This window comes from Salmo salar, chromosome 23 (genome assembly GCF_965601325.2).
Source record: "Salmo salar chromosome 23, fSalSal1, whole genome shotgun sequence".
Taxonomy (NCBI): domain Eukaryota; kingdom Metazoa; phylum Chordata; class Actinopteri; order Salmoniformes; family Salmonidae; genus Salmo; species Salmo salar.
The window spans coordinates 53,497,220-53,509,426 of NC_138313.1; the positions used below are offsets into that span (position 1 = coordinate 53,497,220).

Below are 12,207 nucleotides of genomic sequence, written 5' to 3' on the forward strand. Positions count from 1 at the left end.
CATCAATCTCTCTCCAAGAGGAAGTTTTTGACAGGCAGATAAGAACACCAGTCATACCAGTTTCAACTGGCACTGAATACAATGGGCTGAAAGTAAGTAGCTACTTCCCCTTTAATAACCTGAAAGTCGAGGCCAGAAGCTACTTCCCCTTTAATAACCTGAGAGTCTAGGTTAGTAGCTACTGTCCCTTTAACCTGTTAGGGCTAGGGGGCAGCATTTGCACGTCTGGATAAAAAAAATGTACCCGATTTAATCTGGTTACTAATCCTACCCAGTAACTAGAATATGCATATACTTATTATATATGGATAGAAAACACTCTAAAGTTTCTAAAACTGTTTGAATGGTGTCTGTGAGTATAACAGAACTCATTTGGCAGGCAAAACCCTGAGACATTTTCTGACAGGAAGTGGATACCTGATGTGTTGTATTGACTTTAAACCTATCCCATTGAAAAACACAGGGGCTGAGGAATATTTTGGCACTTCCTATTGCTTCCACTAGATGTCACCAGCCTTTACAAAGTGTTTTGAGTCTTCTGGAGGGAGATCTGACCGAACAAGAGCCATGGAACGATGATGGCCCATTAGACACCTGGCGCGCGAGTTCATGTTGGGTACCCTCGTTCCAATACGTTATAAAAGAGTATGCATTCGTCCACCTTGAATATTATTCATGTTCTGGTTAAAAAAGGCCCTAATGATTTATGCTATACAACGTTTGACATGTTTGAACGAACGGAAATATATTTTTTCCCCTCGTTCATGACGAGAAGTCCGGCTGGCTTAGATCATGTGCTAAGAAGACGGAGATTTTTGGACATAAATGATGAGCTTTTTTGAACAAAACTACATTCGTTATGGACCTGTGATACCTGGAAGTGACATCTGATGAAGAGAATCAAAGGTAATGGATTATTTACATAGTATTTATCGATTTTAGATCTCCCCAACATGACGTCTAGTCTGTATCGCAACGCGTATTTTTCTGGGCGCAGTGCTCAGATTATTGCAAAGTGTGATTTCCCAGTAAGGTTATTTTTAAATCTGGCAAGTTGATTGCGTTCAAGAGATGTAAATCTATAATTCTTTAAATGACAATATAATATTTTACCAATGTTTTCTAATTTTAATTATTTAATTTGTGACGCTGACTTGACTGCCGGTTATTGGAGGGAAACGATTTCCTCAACATCAATGCCATAGTAAAACGCTGTTTTTGGATATAAATATGAACTTGATAGAACTAAAAATGCATGCATTGTCTAACATAATGTCCTAGGAGTGTCATCTGATGGAGATTGTAAAAGGTTAGTGCATCATTTTAGCTGGTTTTATGGTTTTGGTGACCCTGTCTTTGACTTGACAAAACATTACACACAACTCTTGTAAATGTACTGTCCTAACATACTCTAAATTTATGCTTTCGCCGTAAAACCTTTTTGAAATCGTAAAACGTGGTTAGATTAAGGAGATGTTTATCTTTCAAAGGGTGTAAAATAGTTGTATGTTTGAAAAATTTGAATTTTGACATTTATTTGGATTCAAATTTGCCGCTCTTGAAATGCACCTGCTGTTGATGGAGTGCACCACGGGGGGGACGCTAGCGTCCCACCTAGCCCATAGAGGTTAACCTGTCAAGGTATAGGGGGCAGTATTTTCGATTTCGGATGAAAAGCGTGCCCAGAGTAAACGGCCTAATACTCGGGCCCAGAGTCACACATTTGCATATTATTAGTAGATTTGGATAGAAAACACTCTGAAGTTTCTAAAACTGTTTGAATGGTGTCTGTGAGTATAACAGAACTCATATGGCAGGCAAAAACCTGAGAAAAATACAACCAGGAAGTGAAAATCTGGTGCCTGTAGTCTTTTCAAGTCATTGCCTTTGTAACACACAGTGACTTAGGGTTCATTTTGCACTTCCTAAGGCTTCCACTAGATGTCAACAGTCTTTAGAAAGTTGTTTGAGGCGTCTATGATGAACAAAGAGCGAACAAGAAGGCTGGGAAGTTGGTGACCCAGGGAAGGACATCAGTTCATTGGAGCGCATTCACGTGGGGAGGTAGCTCTGTTCCAAAACATTTTTCAAGACAATGGAACCGTCCGGTTGGAATATTACTGAATCTTCACGTTCTAAAGGCCATAAAGATTGATGCTTTACAACGTTTGACATGTTTGAACGAACGTAAACAGAACTTTTTTTTGACTTTTCGTCGTGACATTTTCCTCGCGCGACCTACATTTGGAGTAGCTTACTGAACGCACAAACAACGTGGAGATATTTGGACATAAATTATGGACTTTATCGAACAAAACAACATTTATTGTGGACCTGGGAATCCTGGAAGTGCCTTCTGATGAAGATTACTAAAGGTAAGTGAATATTTCTAATGCCATTTATGCATTTAGATGACTCCAAAATGGTGGGTATCTGTAATTGCCTGATGTATTTTTCTGAGCGCAGTACTCAGATTATTGCCAAGTGTACTTACCACAGCCCTTTCACCAGACCCAGTCCTTACCACAGCCCTTTCACCAGACCCAGTCCTTACCACATCCCTTACACCAGACCCAGTCCATACCACAGCCCTTACACCAGACCCAGTCCATTCCACTAGAGGTCGAGCGATAATGATTTTTCATATTAGAAAACTGTTTGAATGGTGTCTGTGAGTATAACAGAACTCATTTGGCAGGCCAAAACCTGAGAAGATTCCAAACAGGAAGCGCTCTCTCTGACCATTTCATGGCCTTATTGATCATCTCTAACAAAAACAGGGGATCTCTGGCATGACGTGACATTTTCTAACGCTCCCATAGGCTCTCAGAAGGCGCCAGAAAGCTGAATTGTGGCTTTGCAGCCCATGGCTGAAAAACATTAGCGCATTTTGTAAGTGGCCGATCTGAGGACAATGAGACTGGAGCGCGCGTGCCCGAGTCGACTCAATGTTTACTTTCTCTCTCTTTGAACGAAAACCCCCACTTCCGGTCGGAATATTATCGCTTTTTTACGAGAAAAATTGCATAAAAATTGATTTTAAACAGCGGTTGACATGCTTCGAAGTACGGTAATGGAATATTTAGAATTTGTTTGTCACGAAATGCATCGTGCGCGTGACCCTTATTTACACTTCGGATAGTGTCTTGAACGCACAAACAAAACGCCGCTATTTGGATATAACGATGGATTATTTTGAACCAAACCAACATTTGTTATTGAAGTAGAAGTCCTGGGAGTGCATTCTGACGAAGAACAGCAAAGGTAATAACATTTTTCTTATAGTAAATCTGACTTTGGTCAGTGCTAAACTTGCTGGGTGTCTAAATAGCTAGCCCTGTGATGCCGGGCTATCTACTCAGAATATTGCAAAATGTGCTTTCACCGAAAAGCTATTTTAAAATCGGACATAGCGAGTGCATAGAGGAGTTCTGTATCTATAATTCTTAAAATAATTGTTATGTTTTTTGTGAACGTTTATCGTGAGTAATTTAGTAAATTCACCGGAAGTATGCGGGGGGTATGCTAGTTCTGAACGTCACATGCTAATGTAAAAAGCTGGTTTTTGATATAAATATGAACTTGATTGAACAAAACATGCATGTATTGTATAACATAATGTCCTAGGGTTGTCATCTGATGAAGATCATCAAAGGTGAGTGCTGCATTTAGCTGTGGTTTGGGTTTATGTGACATTATATGCTAGCTTGAAAAATGGGTGTCTGATTATTTCTGGCTGGGTACTCTGCTGACATAATCTAATGTTTTGCTTTCGTTGTAAAGCCTTTTTGAAATCGGACAGTGTGGTTAGATTAACGAGAGTCTTGTCTTTAAAATGGTGTAAAATAGTCATATGTTTGAGAAATTGAAGTAATAGCATTTCTAAGGTATTTGAATAACGCGCCACGGGATTCCACTGGCTGTTACGTAGGTGGACGCAAGCGTCCCACTGGCCCAGAGAGGTTAAACCAGACCTCACCTGATCTCGGAGCTCCAGTGACCCAGCTTGCTGGAAAAGTTGAGGGTGTTGGGGGGTTGGTGGGAGGGACCTCGTGCCGATTGGACACCCACCAGTCCGTCTGTGTCCGTTTCCATAGCGAAGTCGCTGCGTACCCTCTCCATGCTGTCACTGTGACTGGGCTTCTCAAACACAAAGACATCTGAAACACAGCAGAGTCAGACAGTCTGTTACGACCCACAGACACTGTATTTACTGTCTGTTACGACCCACAGACACTGACCCCAACACTGTATTTACTGTCTGTCCCCAGTGTTAAGGGTGTAGTCCCTGTATCTTTGTCCCCAGTGTTAAGGGTGTAGTCCCTGTATCGTTGTCCCCAGTGTAAGGGTGTAGTCCCTGTATCTTTGTCCCCAGTGTTAAGGGTGTAGTCCCTGTATCGTTGTCCCCAGTGTAAGGGTGTAGTCCCTGTATCTTTGTCCCCAGTGTAAGGGTGTAGTCCCTGTATCGTTGTCCCCAGTGTTAAGGGTGTAGTCCCTGTATCTTTGTCCCCAGTGTTAAGGGTGTAGTCCCTGTATCTTTGTCCCCAGTGTAAGGGTGTAGTCCCTGTATCTTTGTCCCCAGTGTTAAGGGTGTAGTCCCGGTATCTTTGTCCCCAGTGTTAAGGGTGTAGTCCCTGTATCTTTGTCCCCAGTGTAAGGGTGTAGTCCCTGTATCTTTGTCCCCAGTGTAAGGGTGTAGTCCCTGTATCTTTGTCCCCAGTGTAAGGGTGTAGTCCCTGTATCTTTGTCCCCAGTGTAAGGGTGTAGTCCCTGTACCTTTGTCCCCAGTGTTAAGGGTGTAGTCCCTGTATCTTTGTCCCCAGTGTTAAGGGTGTAGTCCCTGTATCTTTGTCCCCAGTGTTAAGGGTGTAGTCCCTGTATCTTTGTCCCCAGTGTAAGGGTGTAGTCCCTGTATCTTTGTCCCCAGTGTTAAGGGTGTAGTCCCTGTATCTTTGTCCCCAGTGTAAGGGTGTAGTCCCTGTATCTTTGTCCCCAGTGTAAGGGTGTAGTCCCGGTATCTTCGTCCCCAGTGTACAGGTGTAGCAGGTCAGTACCTGCATCTTTGGCCACCAGGCCAGTGTGAGGGTTTGGGGAAGTCCAGCTGTCCCTCTGTCCAGACCCTCTGGTGTTACTGAACTCCCAACGCTTCTGCTGCAGCTGCTGGAGCCAGTACTGCATCACCTGGCGGGTAGGGGCCTGAAACACAAAGACAGGGGGGGTTAGGGGCCTGAAACACAGAGACAGGGGGGGTTAGGGGCCTGAAACACAGAGACAGGGGGGGTTAGGGGCCTGAAACACAGAGACAGGGGGGGTTAGGGGCCTGAAACACAGAGACAGGGGGGGTTAGGGGCCTGAAACACAGAGACAGGGGGGGTTAGGGGCCTGAAACACAGAGACAGGGGGGGTTAGGGGCCTGAGACACAGAGACAGGGGGGGTAGGGGCCTGAGACACAGAGACAGGGGGGGTTAGGGGCCTGAAACACAGAGACAGGGGGGGTTAGGGGCCTGAAACACAGAGACACAGAGCTAGGGGTTTGGGGGTTAGGGTCAGGCCTGTAGTTAGAGGGGGACAGAGATACAGAGCTAGGGGTTTGGGGGTTAGGGTCAGGCCTGTAGTTAGAGGGGGACAGAGATACAGAGCTAGGGGTTTGGGGGTTAGGGTCAGGCCTGTAGTTAGAGGGGGACAGAGATACAGAGCTAGGGGTTTGGGGGTTAGGGTCAGGCCTGTAGTTAGAGGGGGACAGAGACACAGAGCTAGGGGTTTGGGGGTTAGGGTCAGGCCTGTAGTTAGAGGGGGACAGAGATACGGGGTTAAGGATTGTCTCAGGATTAGGGCAGGATATCCTGCAGTCAGCAGCGAATCACCTGGAGGATGGGAGCGTGAGGAGTGGGGACAAACCATGTTTACATCTTTAGAACTCAAAACAAACATCCACAAAATGTTAAAACTACAAAATCTAACATTTCCTTTGCATAGAGTGTTATACAGGATGTGAGGGTTGTCTGGAGAGGACAGACTCCGTGCTAGTACAGGTGGGTAAAAAAGGCTGAACCTTTCAACCTGATTGGTCTGCAGCCCTGTCAATCACCCTTCAAGTTTCCACTCATTCTACTCTGCCAGCACCTCTCCTAAACAGGTGTTCTACTCTGCTAGCCAGCACCTCTCCTAAACAGGTGTTCTACTCTGCTAGCCAGCACCTCTCCTAAACAGGTGTTCTACTCTGCTAGCCAGCACCTCTCCTAAACAGGTGTTCTACTCTGCTAGCCAGCACCTCTCCTAAACAGGTGTTCTACTCTGCTAGCCAGCACCTCTCCTAAACAGGTGTTCTACTCTGTTATCCAACACCTCTCCTAAACAGGTGTTCTACTCTGCTAGCCAGCACCTCTCCTAAACAGGTGTTCTACTCTGCTAGCCAGCACCTCTCCTAAACAGGTGTTCTACTCTGCTAGCCAGCACCTCTCCTAAACAGGTGTTCTACTCTGCTAGCCAGCACCTCTCCTAAACAGGTGTTCTACTCTGTTAGCCAGCACCTCTCCTAAACAGGTGTTCTACTCTGCTAGCCAGCACCTCTCCTAAACAGGTGTTCTACTCTGCTAGCACCTCTCCTAAACAGGTGTTCTACTCTGCTAGCCAGCACCTCTCCTAAACAGGTGTTCTGCTAGCCAGCACCTCTCCTAAACAGGTGTTCTACTCTGTTATCCAACACCTCTCCTAAACAGGTGTTCTACTCTGCTAGCCAGCACCTCTCCTAAACAGGTGTTCTACTCTGCTAGCCAGCACCTCTCCTAAACAGGTGTTCTACTCTGCTAGCACCTCTCCTAAACAGGTGTTCTACTCTGGTAGCCAGCACCTCTCCTAAACAGGTGTTCTACTCCTCCAGCCAGCACCTCTCCTAAACAGGTGTTCTACTCTGCTAGCCAGCACCTCTCCTAAACAGGTGTTCTACTCTGTTATCCAACACCTCACCTAAACAGGTGTTCTACTCTGTTATCCAGCACCTCTCCTAAACAGGTGTTCTACTCTGTTATCCAACACCTCACCTAAACAGGTGTTCTACTCTGTTATCCAACACCTCTCCTAAACAGGTGTTCTACTCTGTTATCCAACACCTCTCCTAAACAGGTGTTCTACTCTGTTATCCAACACCTCTCCTAAACAGGTGTTCTACTCTGTTAGCCAGCACCTCTCCTAAACAGGTGTTCTACTCTGCTAGCCAGCACCTCTCCTGAACAGGTGTTCTACTCTGCCAGCCAGCACCTCTCCTAAACAGGTGTTCTACTCTGCTAGCCAGCACCTCTCCTAAACAGGTGTTCTACTCTGTTAGCCAGCACCTCTCCTAAACAGGTGTTCTACTCTGCTAGCCAGCACCTCTCCTAAACAGGTGTTCTACTCCTGCTAGCCAGCACCTCTCCTAAACAGGTGTTCTACTCTGTTAGCCAGCACCTCTCCTAAACAGGTGTTCTACTCTGCTAGCCAGCACCTCTCCTAAACAGGTGTTCTACTCTGCTAGCCAGCACCTCTCCTAAACAGGTGTTCTACTCTGCTAGCCAGCACCTCTCCTAAACAGGTGTTCTACTCTGTTATCCAGCACCTCTCCTAAACAGGTGTTCTACTCTGTTATCCAGCACCTCTCCTAAACAGGTGTTCTACTCTGCTAGCCAGCACCTCTCCTAAACAGGTGTTCTACTCTGCTATCCAGCACCTCTCCTAAACAGGTGTTCTACTCTGCTAGCCAGCACCTCTCCTAAACAGGTGTTCTACTCTGTTATCCAACACCTCACCTAAACAGGTGTTCTACTCTGTTATCCAGCACCTCTCCTAAACAGGTGTTCTACTCTGTTATCCAACACCTCTCCTAAACAGGTGTTCTACTCTGTTATCCAGCACCTCTCCTAAACAGGTGTTCTACTCTGCTAGCCAGCACCTCTCCTAAACAGGTGTTCTACTCTGCTATCCAGCACCTCTCCTAAACAGGTGTTCTACTCTGTTATCCAACACCTCACCTAAACAGGTGTTCTGCTCTGCTAGCCAGCACCTCTCCTAAACAGGTGTTCTACTCTGCTAGCCAGCACCTCTCCTAAACAGGTGTTCTACTCCTGCTAGCCAGCACCTCTCCTAAACAGGTGTTCTGCTCTGCTAGCCAGCACCTCTCCTAAACAGGTGTTCTACTCTGCTAGCCAGCACCTCTCCTAAACAGGTGTTCTACTCTGCTAGCCAGCACCTCTCCTAAACAGGTGTTCTACTCTGCTAGCCAGCACCTCTCCTAAACAGGTGTTCTACTCTGCTAGCCAGCACCTCTCCTAAACAGGTGTTCTACTCTGCTAGCCAGCACCTCTCCTAAACAGGTGTTCTACTCTGCTAGCCAGCACCTCTCCTAAACAGGTGTTCTACTCTGCTAGCCAGCACCTCTCCTAAACAGGTGTTCTACTCTGCTAGCCAGCACCTCTCCTAAACAGGTGTGAAGTTCTTTCACCTCCAGATGAATGTTTATACCTGCCCTGCGCTAGGTGTTTGTGTTGTATGCTAGCACCAGCTAATGCAAGCATTGTTTGTGCATGCTAATAAAGTGTTAGTCATTATCATTGGTGAAAGCGTGTTTGAGTGCAACTAGCATACTCAGTATGTGCATCAGAAATGTTTATATGTTACTGCTGCTATATATAGCCTTAAAATGTTACTGTTTCATTAGTGGGCACCATTGATGGGTTTCTAGATGTTCCAGGATGTTCTATTAGGGGGCACCATTGATGAGTTTCTCAAGTTACAGCCTTAACAAAAATGTATTACATTAATTGTTTTCCTCATCAATCTACACACAATACCCCATAATAACAACGCCTTTATTAAAAATAAAAAAATCAGAAATACCTTATTTACATAAGTATTCAGACCCTTTGCTATGAGACTCTAAATTGAGCTCAGGTGCATCCTGTTTCCATTGATCATCCTTGAGATGTTTCTACAACTTGATTGGAGTTCACCTGTGGTAAATTCAATTGATTGGACATGATTTGGAAAGGCACACACCTGTCTATATAAGGTCCCACATTTGACAGTGTGATGGTCACTATGACAGAGCTCCAAAGTTCCTCTGTGGAGATGGTTGTCCTTCTGGAAGGTTCTCCCATCTCTGCAGCACTCCACCAATCAGGCCTTTATGGTAGAGTGGCCAGACGGAAGTCACTCCTCAGTACAAGGCACATGACAGCCCTCTTGGAGTTTGCCAAGAGGCATAAAAAACAAGATTCTGGTCTGACACCAAGATTGAACTCTTTGGCCTAAATGCCAAGCATCACATCTGGAGGAAACCTGGCACCATCCCTACGGTGAAGCATTATGGTGGCAGCATCATGCTGTGGGGATGTTATTCAGCGGCAGGGACTGGGAGACTAGTCAGGATCGAGGGAAAGATGAACGGAGCAAAGTACAGAGAGATCCTTGATGAAAACCTGTTCCAGAGCACTCAGGACCTCAGACTGGGGTGAAGGTTCACCTTCCAACAGGACTACGACCCTAAGCACACAGCCAAGACAACGCAGGAGTGGCTTCCGGACAAGTCTCTGAATGTCCTCGAGTGGCCCAGCCAGAGCCCAGACTTGAACCTGATCTAACATCTCTGGAGATACCTGAAAATAGCTGTGCAGCGACGCTTCTCATCCAACCTGACAGAGCTTGAGAGGATCTGCAGAGAAGAATGGGAGAAACTCCCCAAATACAGGTGTGCCAAGCTTGTAGCGTCATACCCAAGAAGACTCGAGGCTGTAATCGCTGCTAAAGGTGCTTCAGCAAAGTACTGAGTAAAGGGTCTGAATACTTATATAAATGTCATTGTTTTTTTTATTTTTATTAATTGGCAAAATGTTTTAAAAATCCTGTTTTTCTTTGTCATTATTGGCTATTGTGTGTAGATTGATGAGAAAAAAACAATTGAATCCATTTTAGAATAAGGCTATAAAGTAACAAAATGTGGGAAAAGTCAAGGGGTCTGAATACTTTCCGAATGCACTGTATGTTCTATTCCACATTTTGTTACATTACAGCCTTGGAAGGCTGTTCCACAGAGGAACTCTGGAGCTCTGTCAGAGTGACCATCGGGTTCTTGGTCACCTCCCTGACCAAGGCTCTTCTCCCCCGATTGCTCAGTTTGGCCGGGTGGTCCAGCTCTAGGAAGAGTCTTGGTGGTTCCAAACTTCTTCCATTTAAGAATAATGGAGGCCACTGTGTTCTTGGGGACCTTCAATGCTGCAGACATTTTTTTGGTACCCTTCCCCAGATCTGTGCCTCGACACAATCCTGTCTTGGAGCTCTACGGACAGGGCGGGATGTAAATTAAAACATTTTTTTTTTTTAATTAAGTAACTCCGCCAGAGTGTCTCTTTTGGGTCACTTCCGCCGGTCCCAGGCCCGGATAAAGGAGGACGGTTGGAATTGTGACATTACAAAAAAAACAAGACTCGACAGAAGTTCATATGTAGTTCTAAACATATTTAGGGTGTTTTTCGCTCACTTTTTGTCAATACCACAACGTTATTCCTCTCTCCTACATCGTCCATCACAATTACATGCAAATGGACAATTATGCAAATTGGGTGATAACATCATTTAGCGACTTCTAGCAACGTTTAGGACAGCCAATAGCTACTTTCCTTACTGAGGAGTTGGCAACACTGCTGCTGAGCGCAACAGGCAGAGAGACAGCAGGAAATGGATCCAGAGCTACAGAGGAACTTTCCACGTGATTCCACAGGCTACGTTCTATCTATCCCACGTGATTCCACAGGCTACGTTCTATCTATCCCACGTGAATCCACAGGCTACGTTCTATCTATCCCACGTGATTCCACAGGCTACGTTCTATCTATCCCACGTGAATCCACAGGCTACGTTCTATCTATCCCACGTGATTCCACAGGCTACGTTCTATCTATCCCACGTGATTCCACAGGCTACGTTCTATCTATCCCACGTGATTCCACAGGCTACGTTCTATCTATCCCACGTGATTCCACAGGCTACGTTCTATCTATCCCACGTGATTCCACAGGCTACGTTGTATCCCACGTGATTCAACAGACCAATGACAGTTTCCCAACATATTGTGTGTTAGTTGCCATGTACCAATGCGAGCAGGCAACACTTCCTAAAACTACAGGCCGTATTAAAGGGTGTGTCTGGAACGACGTGTTGTGCCAGTAACACTGTGTCCGATATTGTTACGCAAAAATAAATGGTCAATTGTGGACGTATATTCATTCACTCATCATGACATGCATTTAACATCAAACTAGACGTAACTGCAGAATCGTAAAGCATGTAGATTATATTTACCTTGAGTACAAACTCCTTCCCTGTGGTGCGAATCTCAAACTGCCCCTCGTCTCCCTCCACATCATAGCTGAAGCTGGCTTCTCCTATCGTTATGTGTCCCAGCGGCAGGGCGTCTTGCGGACTCTTGAAGTAATACAAATAACATTTCCTCTCGTCGTACACAAACCAGCGGAGTTTAAACCCCCGCAGCGGCCCTTTTCCAGCGAGTTTAGTCAAATAACCGCATAGTTTCGCGACCGGGTCCTTCGGTGATTCGGGTTCGCTTGCGTCCACCGAATTACAGGCCAGAACTCGTGTTGAGTTCTCCTCTCCGCCATCCTCTTCGTGCATCTTTCTCCAACTTTCTTCCTCTTGGCGGACGGACGGTCACAGATGACCCATTATACTGACCAGATACTCAAGTGGCCGCTCTAACAATAAAAAGACATGTTAAAAAATGGAAGGCAGTCCAGTCCAGGAAGGAGAGTAAATTAGGTGGGATCATTCAGCACTGTGAACCCAGCGACATTAAGGTAAACTGAGAAATACGGATACATTTCAAAATAAAAGTCAACCTGAATGGGGGGGGGGGGGGTTCTTCATGATTTACTGGACGTTTTTCTAATTTAAATCACAAAGGTTGTAGTTTAATTAACTTAAACATACATTTATTAAAGAAAAAAAAATATATATATTTTTTAATCAATTAACAAAGATCGATTTTACTGTCTGTTTTTTTTTTTTTTTTTTTTTACTACTGTAATGATAAAACAATAACAACACAATGCCAACACTGTTACTGGAAGTACTGGTGGTTTTGAAATACTCGACTTTTAACAGAACAGGATTTATTAAACATGTTTTGAAGATAACTTTTTCACATTGACCCCATCCAAGTG

At 45.1% G+C, this 12,207-nt stretch overlaps 1 protein-coding gene across 1 annotated transcript in view; it reads right to left on the minus strand.

Annotated features, from left to right (window-relative positions):
• The window catches only part of tbc1d2b (TBC1 domain family, member 2B), a 77,746-nt gene extending 65,907 nt beyond the window's left edge, over window positions 1–11,839 (minus strand). Inside the window, exons 1-3 of the mRNA XM_045705890.2 lie at window positions 11,330–11,839; window positions 5,055–5,196; window positions 3,980–4,160 (exon numbers count right to left, since the gene is read on the minus strand). Coding sequence (XP_045561846.2) covers window positions 3,980–4,160; window positions 5,055–5,196; window positions 11,330–11,659 — 653 coding nt within the window. The 5' untranslated portion in view covers window positions 11,660–11,839. The remainder of the gene's footprint in view (window positions 1–3,979; window positions 4,161–5,054; window positions 5,197–11,329) is intronic.
• Window positions 11,840–12,207: the final 368 nt, after the last annotated feature.